Source organism: Peromyscus leucopus, chromosome 14 (genome assembly GCF_004664715.2).
Source record: "Peromyscus leucopus breed LL Stock chromosome 14, UCI_PerLeu_2.1, whole genome shotgun sequence".
Lineage (NCBI taxonomy): Eukaryota > Metazoa > Chordata > Mammalia > Rodentia > Cricetidae > Peromyscus > Peromyscus leucopus.
In genome coordinates this window covers 26748296-26762060 of record NC_051075.1, presented here as the reverse complement: position 1 = coordinate 26762060, position 13765 = coordinate 26748296, and the positions used below count along the sequence as shown (strand labels likewise).

The 13765-nt window shown below is 40.2% G+C and overlaps 1 protein-coding gene across 1 annotated transcript in view; it reads right to left on the bottom strand.

Annotated features, from left to right (window-relative positions):
• Ttc6 (tetratricopeptide repeat domain 6) overlaps window positions 1-13765 on the bottom strand; it is a 194777-nt gene that overhangs the window by 67787 nt on the left and 113225 nt on the right. The window contains exons 11-14 of the mRNA XM_028869755.2: window positions 11160-11518; window positions 2547-2997; window positions 2102-2231; window positions 1135-1307 (exon numbers count right to left, since the gene is read on the bottom strand). Coding sequence (XP_028725588.1) covers window positions 1135-1307; window positions 2102-2231; window positions 2547-2997; window positions 11160-11518 — 1113 coding nt within the window. The remainder of the gene's footprint in view (window positions 1-1134; window positions 1308-2101; window positions 2232-2546; window positions 2998-11159; window positions 11519-13765) is intronic.

The following is a 13765-nucleotide window of genomic DNA, read 5'->3' as shown; positions in this document are numbered from 1 at the left end:
ATAATTTAAACCTATTCAGTATGTGTAATGATACTTGCATCTTCAAAAGAGATTTTTTGGTGACTTCTAGATCAGAAGCTACAAGACCAATAATACTTGCCTTAAATAGAAGATTGCTAAGCTAACCCAGGAAGAAACGTGGCAGTTGGGAATATGTACAAATGAATAATTTAAATAATTTCCTTTAATTTGTCCATTGTACTCGGGACTAAGATTTATAGCTAAAAGTCAGTAGATGAAAAAGTCTTGCTGGAGCCAGGGGAAACCTGTCCCTTGATGGCAACCTCAGGGTGTGATTCAATCAAAAGCTCACTTCCTTTTGGGCATCCCAACACCTACAAATACACATACTTCCCTCCCAACCTTCTGTCCTTCATGGCACTATCATAATTTTATATCTCATGTATGTGTGTCTATCTTCCCTTAAGTAACTTTTCTTTGAGATCTGCATAATCCAGCAACATTTCTATATCATTTACCATTTATCTACTATCTTATGCTCTATCTCAGTCAACAAATATTTGCGAATGAATGAAAGAGACAATGAGTCTGTGATCGCAGCCTCTTCAAGAACCTGTTCAAGAGTTTAGCAAAAGGAGAAAGCAATTTCTTCTATTATCTAAGGAGAAAAGGCAATTTTCAAAGGCCTCTGAAAACCACGTTTCTTAGTCCAAGATTAGAGAACCAGAAAAGTTGAGACTTCTTTGAGGTTGCCTCAACTGTTTCCCACCCACCTTTGATTTCCATTCCTTTTCCAACTCCTTTAACTCATGGAATTGGTGATAACAGCAAACCAGCAATGGAAGTCCTAGTTCCTAACATAATTTGATTATAAGACACGTGATGACTGTTAAAAACTTTGGCTAGGAAGCTGGAGAGATGACTCAGTGGTTGTTAGCAGTTTGTTGCTCTTGTAGAAGACCTGGTGTTTGTTTTCCAGCACCCATGTGGTGTCTCACAATCATCTGTAACTCCAGTTCCAGGGACCTTAATGGTCTTTTGACCTCTGCGGGTACCAGACATGCACCTGGTGCAGATGCATACCTGCAGGCCAAACACTCTTAAAGTAAGTCTAAAAAGAACGTTTGCAATACAAAATCTATAAATGGAAGCACAGAGCATTATAAAGCTTACTTTTGAATAGTCATCAATGGCCAGCACGCTGTTTGTCTTCTCATACAACTCCCCCCTCTTGAAATAGAGGTCAGCGTCTTTGGGCCTGCACTTAATTGCCTGGCTGTAATTCAAAATCGCCAGTGTGTAGTCCTTCTTCTCTCTGAAAATCTCTGCCTTTGATAAATATGCCTCTAAAGATGAAAGGTAAACTCTGTTTTACAAACTTTCCATTAACTGTGAGAATTTATAGCAGCAATTCTGCTCAAAACTGCAGCCCTCAAGTGGTTTTTACTAGTATACTTTATTTCATTTACCCAAGTTCTACACCTAATTTATTCTCAAAGTCTAAATATTCATTTGCAGTTTCAAGTAGCCTTACACTGAAGTGGTAAAATTAACACTCACCTCTGTATCTGTTTAAAATGTTTCAGTCTTAACAATTGTAGTAAAAAGTTAGGTTTGAATGACACAGAATTGTATGGACTTTTAGCACATAGACCAACACAGATCAGAAAACATTTAGCCATCTTATCTATATCGTGTGGATCTGTGAGTGCCAGGGATTTAAAGATGGGTGTGACAATTCCACATTTCTAGAAAGTTCTGTGTCTCAAAGTTCGGGCAATTAGAAAACAGCGCATCTGACAGGTATGGATTTCATTCGCTCCGAGGCCTTCAAAGCAGCACAGCTCTCGTTTTGAAACTTGTGGTCGTGAAAAGACTTACAAATCGACACCGATCTACGGTTTTGAGCTCATATTCTCTTTGAGACGAGTGAAAGGCACTGTGCTGAAACAGGTCTCCAGAAAAGAAATCCAAACAGAGCGAGTTATTTGAAAACAGCATAAGGTTACATGAGCTCCAAAGCCAAGGCAGTCACACCCTATTACAGAACTTGTACCTATCAGTTTATTTCTATGTAGTAAGAGTGACAAAAGCTGAGATAAAGAGACGGGTAGTGTAACTGTTTCCATTTGCAACCCACCTGCATGGTTTTTATTATATTTATTTATAAAATTCAAGTCATCCAAAGCATCATTAATTTTGTCTTGGAAAAGATAAATGAAATGTCTGTGCCAATAGGCATTTAGAAACAATGGCTCCACAAATATGGTCTGAAAAACACATGTATATAAAGAAAATCGGATAAGTTCATTTTCCAAAGGGGGGAGAAAACATTAAATGAGTTTTTCAAACATCATTGACATCAGTGGCTTTACATGCATACAACATAAAATAAAACCTCCCAAATCAAAAAACAAGAGTCTAGTGTTTTTAATAAGTATTTGAAAACGCCAATAATTGTATTTCACAACCCCATAAACTATACTACAATCATTCACAGTTCAATATCTCAACAAAAATGACTACTGTATAAAGAAAAGCAATGTAAATGGTGAGTTGTGTTATTTTTATTCTTTAAGACTTACTTCTTGGAGGTCATTCATGGCACTTTGCAACTTTCCCAGTTTTCTATAAATAGCTCCACGCCTACAATATGCGAACACGGGATTTCTTTTCTCATTTTTAATTTCTTGAGTCAACCTCTCCACTTCAGCTTCATAATACTTAATGACCTCTGGTGGCAGGTCACACTTCACATGATCATTTAGTTCCAGCTTGGGGAGCTCGGCCACTGGTTCTGGGGTGTCTTTTTGAACATGTATCACTGGTATACGTGTTTTCTGAGGTTTCTCTTTAGCAAACATCTCAATAGCCCATGTTCGAGGATCAGTATTTTCTGGTATTCCTCCTTTACTTTGAACAAATTTATCAAAATTTAAAATCGCGGGTACACTGGGAGACCTTATTTGACGTTCGTATACTGGAACTTTAAGGAAAAATTTTTTCTGTCCAGGAAGTATTCCATGAGATGTTGATCTAGTTTCAAAAAGAATGATTAATTTTTAATTACAGAAGCACAATTATCTTTCTGATCAATGATTTAACTCAACCACATATAAAGTTACTATTTTTCTATTATCAGAAATTGCTAATTTATGTAATCCAACTTAACTTTTTCAGTCATCAAAGCTGTAACACAATAGGAAGAATCTCTGTAAACTAAATGGAAATACATGTGTAATGGGGCAGCCTCCCTAGATGCTGGAATAACAAAAACGGTGCTCCTTTCTGATCTAATTCACAACCTCATCTTCTACCAGCACGATTGTGGCAGGGAATTTAGAAGGTAAGCTGGAAGGGACAAAGGACATGCTTCTTCTCCCAAAGGCTACCAGGGATAAGAACTTGAAGTTTATGTCTTCAGTAAACTATGAAACTTGGATCATTCAGGCTTTCAAAAAATGCATCTACCGGTTCCTCCTCAAGTCCTCCATTGGCAACAGAGCTTTCATTCAGTAGCATTGGCTGTATGTGTGGCAGTGTCGTAGCTAAGGGAGACGGGATAAAGACATTCTACTGGAAGTTTGGAGAAAGGTTTCGCCCCATCATCTTTTATTTACTTAGTTTATTTCATAAGGAAGTCATCATGCCAAAGCCGGAGAATAAAAAGAGGAAAAGGTTCCCATTCTTTTAGTCTCTTCTTAGAATCTCCACTCCACATTTCAGTGCAAGCCATTCTCATAAGCTCTGCCTGGAGGTCAGTGTGCTGGACAGTATTATGTCGTTTGACATAAGTTAAAGCCATCTTAAGAGTAGGGAACCTCAATTGGGAAAGTGCCTCCAAGAAATAGGGCTGGCTGGCTGCAAGCCTGTAGGACATGTTAATTAGTGATTGTTGTGGGAGGGCCCAGTCCACTGTGGTTGGTGCTACCCTTGGGCTGGTGATACTGGGCTCTATAAAAAAAAGTGGGCTTAGTAAACCGTAAGGAACAAACCAGTCAGCAGCCCCCCTCCATGGCCTCTGCATCAGCTCCTGCCTCCAGGTTCCTGCCCTGTTTGAGTTCCCGTCCTGACTTCCTCCAGTGATGAACAATGATGTAGAAGAGTAAGCCGAATTTCCTCCCCAAATTCCTTTTGGTCATGGTGCTTCATCACAGAAAAAGGAACCCTAAGACATACAGTAACTTAACAAAGTTTCACTGTCTGTACATTGTCTAGTTGTGCGTTTCTGTGTTGGTGCCCATCTACTACAGGAGGAAGCTTCTCTGATGAGGGCTGAGTAAGGCACTTTAGAAGAACAGAATAGTGGCAGTACCTACTGAGGGTCCAAACCCCTTAAGTACACCAAGGTGATAGAGTGAACACAAAACAGATATGGGGGGGAAAGGGATTTTTCCCCCAAATTCCACTTATCTTCCCTAACAGAAGAAACTGGCTGAGAGAAGGCATATCCCTCATCTGCGAGATGTGCTCTCCCCCTGCATAAGTAGCTTTTGGGACTATACTGTCTGTCACATTGCCTCATACCTACACTGAATTACAATCTGTGCGCTCCCCAAGGTCTCCCAGCTGTGAGATGTGGATACTCTTGCAGAACCATAGCGGCCAGCCCCTCACCCTCCCAAATCCATCCTCTACTGTATGCCCTTAGATTAGGGGCTGCTGGCCCTAGTTAGTTCTGTCTTTATTACACTACCCTGGCAATGCCTAGCAAATGGTCTTGGAAGTTACCCTGCATCAGAATCACCCAGGAGGCTTGCTGAAATGCAGATTTGGGCGCCTTCATAATCTCTAATTTAGCAAGCATCAGGTGGAGAGCTAGGGTTTGCGCATCCTAACAAGTTTCCACATAAAACATACTGATTCAAGAACACACTCTAAGAATCCCTGCCATGGAAGAATGAACTCGAAACCTCATGGAACTGAGAATTGATCTGTAAAATGTGGCATCCTTAATCAAGCTCTAGCCCCTGAAGGGAAAACAGAAAATGTAAAGGTGAAGGCACATACAGTAACACAACAGCTGCTGAGACAGATGTGGGTAACTGGAGGACCAGGAAGGAACTGATGTGGTTCAGTGGTCACAGCAGGACTAACAGGATGGTAGAGGGGCAAATCCCAGCTAAAAGTGCCCTGCTATTGCAGACACCAAAGACACAATTACAACAATTAACCACAGGAACAGCAAGATGATAAGAGCATTTTACTTTGCAAGGACCTGTGGCAATAACTAAATGGCTATGGTTTCTCAGTGATACGACAGATGGGCAGCCTGCAAAGGTATTGTTTGTCTTAGATAAGCAAGAAACTTCTGGGTCTGCTGGGCATAAAACGAAATAGCTGTATATTTGAGATTCATGTCCTCTTGCCCAGATCTCAGGACCAAAAGAGTTCACAGCCTAACACCTCACTTGTCACGGAGCACAGGCCAGATCCCAAGGAGAGTACCCCACCACGTGACACATGCATCCATGAATTTCCCACCAAAAGATTCCAAACACAAATACTTGGATTTTCTGGAGGTCAATAGATGCTAACTCTGAACTTATCAGTATCCAATGCTACCAAGTCCATCAATACAATTAAGGAACTAATTAATCAAGTGGTAGGAAGACTATTACTAGATTTGGACTGTCTAATAATGGTCCTATGAAGCCCCACCATGTAGTCATTTTCTCATCCTGGAACATGTGGCAGCAATGAGTGACTCAGAAGGAATGTAGTGTAGACAAAGACATAATGGTAATAAAGATCAAGCGGGAGTCTCTCGAGGTGCCCCATCCCACCCCCACCCCATCGAGCAGTAAGACGGCACACAATAAAATCCACCAGATCACTGAAAAAAATCACATTCATAATAATGGCACCATCAGCAATTTCAAAGACAAATACAGGTGACCACTCCACATCTCCATTTCCTATTTGCCCAGTACTAAAAACACCAAATGTCTGGAAGAAAATTACCGTAACTTAGAGTGAATGTAAATTTAATCAAGTGTAGATTACAATGGCCACCTTAGGTCTGGATGTGGGAACTATATTTACTAAAGCAATGGTCACACTTTCTGGCGTGTGATTGGCAGCTGTTGCTCTGGCTTTCTTTTTTCATGGCTGTGGCATGGTGCATCACCGGAAGCTTACATGTATACAGCAGGAGCAGAACTATCCACCTTTGCTGGCCTCCACGCCATCTTACCTGTCCTACAATGTCACTGTGATCTGAAAAGCTAAACGGATGTACGTTCCTCTTAGTGCTCTGTCCGACTGGCATCGTGCCTACCTGCTCCTTGCACAGTCTTGACCATCTGGGAGAAAACTTTTGATATTTTCAATGGCTCCAGTAAAAAATCCTTGAGAGTATCCTAAATTTTTTCCCTCATATCCATGAGCAAATATTGTAGGCTGTACTCCCAACGTCTGTCTAGAGTATGGCCACTTTTATCCACCTGTATTGCCACCACGTCAGACCGAGCAGCCATTTCTCAGATGGGTCATTCAATAGCTTTCTTGTGGGTCTTCGTGTTTCCACTACAATCCCTTAATCCATACCACCACCACAGTGAGTTTTCTCTAATATGTAGTTGATCATTTCAACAAACTTCTCTCCACTCTCAGGGACCCTTTTTGTATTTAAAGATCCAAAATACTTATCATAGCCTACAAACATCTCTATCCTCTTCTCAAGTTCACAATGACTTACAAACACACGTTTTCCTTTTTTAAAATTTTATGTGTGTGTGTGTGTGTGTGTGTGTGTGTGTGTGTATGGTGTGTGTGTGTGTATGTGCACAAGCATGTGTGGCTGCAAATACTCATAAATGCACACAGATGCCAGAGGAGGATGTTGGTTGTTACCCACTGTAATTTGCCACTTTTCTCCTGAGCCACAGTATCTCCCTGAACCGGAAGCTCTATTTCAGCTCTGCTAGCTAGCTAGTGAGCTGCTGAGACCCACCTGCCTCTGCCTTTCCTCACCCCCAATGACAGGGTTACAGGCGCATGCACCCATGCCCATTATTTTTATGTGGGTGCTGGTAATTTGAACTCACGATCCTATGCATGTACAAGTATTCTTACCCACTAAGCCATCTCCAGAGCCTTGACTTCTGGGCACCCTTATGAGTAACTTTACATTTCTCATTTACCATGACCATTATCCCCAAATGCTTCCTTGAACTTACTTTGTTTTTTTTTTTTTTTCTTACCAATCTCTTTTGTTCCAGACACTGGTCTGGGTGCTATCTGAAAACAATAAGCATATCCTCCACCCTGGGGGCATTTTCACTTGCTTTTACCTTTTCTTCAGAGATTTAAACACTTCCTTCTTCCATACCATTCAGTTCTAAGTCATAGAGGCATCCGAACACTAACACAGCAGCTCCTGCTGCCCTGCCTTATTCTCATCATTATATTTATCACTTCCTTAAGATCATGAGTTCCTCTTTCCACTCCCACTTTCCCAACTGGATTATAAACTCTCTGAGGGCAGGAGATTGGTTAGCACTCTTTGCTGTCCTCATCGGTAGTTGCCTATCCAGAAGAGTATCTGATATACAGAAGGTGCTCAATAAATTTCCTCTGAAGAAATGAACTGCTGGACTAAAGTAACAATTTCCCTTCACTACCTGCTCACTTCTTCCTCTGTCTGCAGTACATTCCCGCTTTAAAGCAGAAGTGATTATCAGTTCTAAGAGCCCTTCGCAAAATAAATACTTGAAAGTAAAATGCATGTGTACTTCGTTTACAGCTCTGTAAATCTGGGAAAGAGCACAGTTACGTTTTAATTTGCAGAGCCCCTTGGCTGCTCTGCAAGACACTCACAGTGAATGGAGATAGATTTTGAGAATCCCCACCTTCCACTGATTTCCCCCAAAAGACTTTTTAAAAAGAAAATCAAAAAGTTACTTTTTAACCATAAATGTATGTCCAGTGGGGGGGGAAAAATCAAACAATTTAGATGGTATAAAGTAAACCTTGGAGAAGTCTCTTCTCAACCCATCCCCACCAACTACCTACATCACAGAAACAATCAATACCAGAGCTTGATGGGTAGAATCCCGTGTGCTCGATATACTATGGAAGCACACGTTTCACATACATGCATAGGCAGAAAAGCTAACCTGTTCCCACAGGTTTGTTTGACTGTGTTTGTATATACCCATTCAAAACTATGTTAATGGGTGATTTAGTGACCGGACTGCAATATTTTCTAAATTTTTTACAATGAGCATGTATTATCTTATTAGCTGATAAAATAATTATAATATCTTAAAGGAAACAAGCAACTAGAACCTGCTAGGCAAGTCTCTAGAAGAATGTAAAAAGCAAACACAGATAATGGGTGAACTTTTACAAGGAAAAGCTGTAGTCTCGGATCATTTAAATTAAATAGCCCAAATTAAAAGGGAAGAAAAAAATTAAAAGCATGATCAGAAAGTCTAGATCCACGTTTTCAGAGCCAAGAGTATGGTTCACGGTTTCTCATTAGAAGGAACAACACAGTAGATTAACCTGCTCCTTCATCTGCCAATGGAGGGAGGCCAGGCTCTCACGGTGGAATCTGTGTACACGTAATTAGCTTGAGGTGAGATGTGACACTGTTGAAGGAAACAGGGAAATTGTCAACAGCTTAAATGTGTTGCTCAAGATATTCCATTTGTATAAGGATAAAGTTGGTTTTACTCTGACTTTCGAGCTCAAAGAAACTGCAGCAGATAAGCACATCTTCCAGATGAGGAAACAGCCTACGAAATAAAGCGGCATGGCCTGGTCACCAAGGGCCTAGTACGTGGCAGCTAGAATACAGATGTGAAGATAGCTGATGCATCCTTGTTCCTGGAACTGAACTGCCTCCGGTTTTCAAAGGAACAGAATAAGGAAAAGCTGAACCCTGCCAGCGGAGCAAAGACATCATCTACCAATGATTTCCCCCTTGTCCCTCACTGGCCAGCCTCACGACTCGGGGCTCAGAGTCGAAGATAACTTCTAGAGGAACAGCGAAGACTCGCTATTATTGTCGGTCTGTGGCATTCTGCCATTTCCCAGCTGAGGAGGGAAGTAACAGGGCCAGCCTGTCTCGAGGGGGGCTGAAAGAAAATGCATGAGTCTGGGACTTTAGTCCCAATGACCTTCTGCAGGAATAACCTTCCGGAGTGAAGATTTGCCTCCATATGTAAAAGCACATGTGGTCCATTTCCAATCTTGAAGGGAGTCAGCCAAGAACGACTACCACTCAACAAGAGGAAAGCCAGATATAAATGGTAAGAATGATACTTCTGAGTCACCAAAATGAGTGGGAAATGTCCTAAATATAGAAATAAAATTATCTTCAAGGTGCTCCCTAACTTCTTTTGAGCTAACCGCTACTTCCTATATTGAAGTAACTATCTACACTGAAACATAAATTAGTTTAAGATTTCAAAGGGAAATAGAAAGTCCTTATGTACCACCCTGAATACAAACACCTCTTTCACTGAAAGGCCCCTCCTACACTTCCTGCTGTGAACGTCCCAGCATATGCGAATTTTAAATCAGGTTATTAAGAGGCAAATTTCTCTAAATGATGAACATTGGCTAGCTTCCACTTGGAGGGAGCACAAGCATGGTTTTTCTTCCTTAGATTGTGTGACCTCACATAACATTATACATTCTAAATCTCCCACTTTCCTGCAAATTTTGTTATTTTGCTTTCCTTTAAAGCTCAACAGCATTGATATATACCAAAATGTACACATACATAAGTATAACATGTAGAAAAAACAAGGAATATTAGGGGATGAGGAAAGACTGAATGCAGGCAGTGGACAGAGTTATAAAAGAGGGCATAAAGGTAATTGATTTTCTGGTTCCAGCTATGTCGTGGATTTTGTTTGGGGTGGTGGATATGTGCACAAAAATGCATTTGGGATCAAAGGTATAAACACCAGTTTGACACTCCACAGCTTCCGCTACCAATGCCTGCTTTGACTGTATAGACGTTCACTGACTCCTACAGTCTTTGGGTCCGGTTGATTTCAGCCTGTGATATTTTTTTATTTACAACTCTTTCATAATACATTTTGAGGTAAATTTTTAAAATGGTGAAACTTAGTATTCAAGATGTCTTCATGCATTGTAAAACTCCCAGAAAGTGTTCAGTCTGCTATTACACCATTTATTTAGACTGAAGTCACCCGAGGAGCAGGCAAAATGGTGTGGTCTTGTGTTTTACTATGATGACAAAGGTTCATACTTTGAAATCAGCAAATGTATCAAAAATAAACAGCAAATGTCTGATTCTTCCCTAAGGGATATTTTTCAACTAAGAAAAGTCTATCTGAACCCTCCTTAAATCTCCCTGCTACACTGGAGCAGTGGCGACCAGTACACAGGAGAACTCCCGCGCTACAGCTGGCCTCTGTCTCTGCGGTCTCCCACAAAGTTTTAAGTTCCAGAGTCCCAAGGTAATAAGTCACCCACCACACCAAAGAGCCAGCATGTCTTAATATCAAAATAAATGAAACATTTCTACCGCTTGTCACCAGGAAAGTCTTTACTTTCCACTTGAGCCTGAGTTTAACAGACTGTTACCTGAGGAAGTCTAAAGAGAAATCACTGGAAACTTTGGTAAGATGCATTGGTTACAAGAAGCATCTGTCTGTGTCTTAAACAGTAAACATGAACATACCAGGAGTGGGCACTCTTCCCACTTCAGGTTCTCCAAATTTTGAAAATATGCCAGCTGTTATTACCTCCAATGGAGGTGAAAACATAATTACATTTGTGTGTTGATCCTTGAAGAAAGGCTCAACAACACACAAAATGTTTAAATTTGTTATATTTGTCACACAATTCAACAAAAATGTAAATCTGAAAACAGTGAAATATCAGCAATCTATTTTGATTTTGGAATGGATGGTATTCATTTAGAATAGGGATTGGACATGTGCATCAAGCCAGTTTAGCAAATGTATTCTTACATTTTTTTTCTTTTCACAGAGAGACTCTTTCAGACATAAAATGGATTCAGTCTTAAAATAGGAAGTTAAACAATCTGCGTATTCATACTACGAAATGCCTACATATTTTAAAATGGGAGATTTACTCTCCAGCCAGCATATTTTCCATGGAGAGTGAACAGTAACTATACTGAATGAAATCATAAAATTAAGTTCCCAAACTATAATACTCTCCGCAAGCCATAAAAAATTGAACGGAACCTTTCTAATTTCTTTGGAGGCTTGGATAGCTGTTCATACACCAGTGCAATCTTGTGGAATTTCAATCCTTTCTTCCATAGTTTCTTCTTTTTCCTAGGGTATACAATGTAGGTAATGCCTGCTTTTCGTGATTCTTCAACCAGAGAAATAGACAGGTATTTCAAGCTTTCTGATTCGTGCACAGTTTCCAGGCTGCTTTTGATGGAGGGCTCAAATATTCCCTTTTGCCTGGCAATCTGGCGGTCCAGCTCTGTCTTCTTCTGGTACAGCAGATGTTTCAGGTTGCTGTCTATGTCATCCTTAACTATAAATGGAGGTGTGGTCTCTTCTTTCCTCAACTCAGCTGTAGACTTTGATCTCTTAATAAGAAAACAGAGGTGGAGATCAGTTGAGTTGTTCTACATTTAAAATTAATACAATCATAACTGCAATTAATGTGACTTGGCTTTATTGAATAAATATTAAACAATATATTCTTAAAGTTGTCCCTGGTATATGTGAATTGTACAAAATAGCAAGTTTCATCATGACATTCTCATGCATGTATGTAATATACTTTGACCACATTCATCCCTATTCTTTTCTTATCCCTTCATCCTGATGTCCTTCCTCTTCTCAAACAGTCTCCTTTCGACTTCCAGGTCTTTTAAAAATCTAGATCCACATACTAGAGGAAACACAATATTCATCTTTCTTCATATGACTTGCTTCACATCATATGAAGATCTCCAGCCTACATCATTTCCCCTCAAAGGACATAATTTCACCCTTTATGGCTGAATACTACTTAGTTGTTTGTGTTACACATATTCTCACTTATTTACGAATGGCATCTAGACTGATGACAACTTGTGAATAGAGCCCCAATAAACATGGGTATTTTTATTCTTATTACCTATTGTATATAGATTTTGGTTCATTCGGGAACATACAGGAGAGCAGTTAAGCTGGATAATGTGGTAGCTCTATTTTTAGGCTCCTGACCAACTGCTGTTGATTTTCCACCACAGTGACACTAATTTACATTCCCACTAGTAGTATTCACAAGGATTCCCTTTGCCCATACTCTCCCCAATGTTGGTTGTCATTTGTTTTCTTAATAATGGCCAGGCTGATTAGGACGACATTAACTACCAGGTTAGCTTTGGTTTGCACTTACCTGGTGGCTAAGAATGTCAGACATTTTCCCATGTACTTATCAGCCATTTGGACTTCAAATCTTAAAAATTGTATGCTTACTTCATTTGTCCATTTGGGGATTGGATGCTTCTCTTGGTTTTTGTGGCTGTTGCTCTTCCTACACTCTGGATATAAATTTCTATCGCACAAATATCGGCAAAGACTTTTTTTTCCAGATTTTGTAGGTTATCTCTATTCTGCTAATAATTCCCTTCCTGAAAAGAAGCTTTTTAATTTTGTGCAATCCCATTTTTTTCAGTTCTTGCTATTATTTCCTGAGCTCCTGGGGACCTTTTCAGAAAGTTGTTGCTCATGCCAATATCTTAGAGTGTTTTTTGTCAATAATTTCAAAGTTCCATGTCTTACATTATGTACATGATGTAGTCTGAATTGGTTTTTTTGGACCTACGGATCTAGTTTTATCCTTCTATGTGTGAATATCCAGTTTTCCCAGAACCACGTGTTGAAGAGGCTCAGTTTTGTCATATCTGCTTTTGGCATCTGTGCTGAGAACCTGATGACCGTGGCCATGTGAGTTCTCTACTTTATTATGATGTCTTTGCCCTCCTCTGGGCTATTACCCTGCTATCTTTATCATCATGGCAATGCTACCTATCCTCTGAAATCAGGTACTGTCATAACTGCTAACATTGCCCTTTGGGCTCAAAACTGATTTGGCTAGTTGGTTATTGTGTGTGTGTGTGTGTGTGTGTGTGTGTATGTGTGTGTGTGTGTGTGTGTGTGTGTGTGTGTGTGTTTGCACAGGGTTTCTTCAATTTCTTTGAAGAATTTCATTGGAATTTTGACACTCATTGCATTGACCTTATAGATAACTTTTGGTAACATGGCCATACTCATAATGTTAGCTCTGCCAACCATGAGCACAAGAGATATTTCAATCTTTTAATGTCTTCATCAAAGTATTTCTCCAGTGTTTTATAGGTTTTGTTATAAAGATTTTTCGCTCCCTTTGTTAGATTTGGGGCTGGTTGGTGTTTATCAACTAGACACAAACCTAGATATATCTGGGAAGAGAGAATCTTAATTGAGAAAATGCCTCCATCAGACTGGCCTATGGTCAAGCCTATGGTACATTTTCTTCATCAATGATTAATGTGGGGAGAGGAAGCAGCTCACTGTGGGTGGTGCCACCCATGGGCAGGTGGCCCTCGATGGTATAAGAAAGTGGGTGAACATGCCATGAAGAGCAAGGCAGTAAACAGCATTACTCCACGGCTTCTGCTTCAGCTCCTGCCTCTAGGCTTCTGTCTTGAGTTCTGCCCTAATTCCCTCAGTGATGGAGTGTGATCTGAGAGCTGGAGGATGAAATGAACCCTTTCCTTCCTAAGTTTCTTTTAGTTGTGGTCTTTGTCACAGTAATAGAATCCTTAATTAAAATGCATTTATTTTGTGTTTTGGCTTCCCTG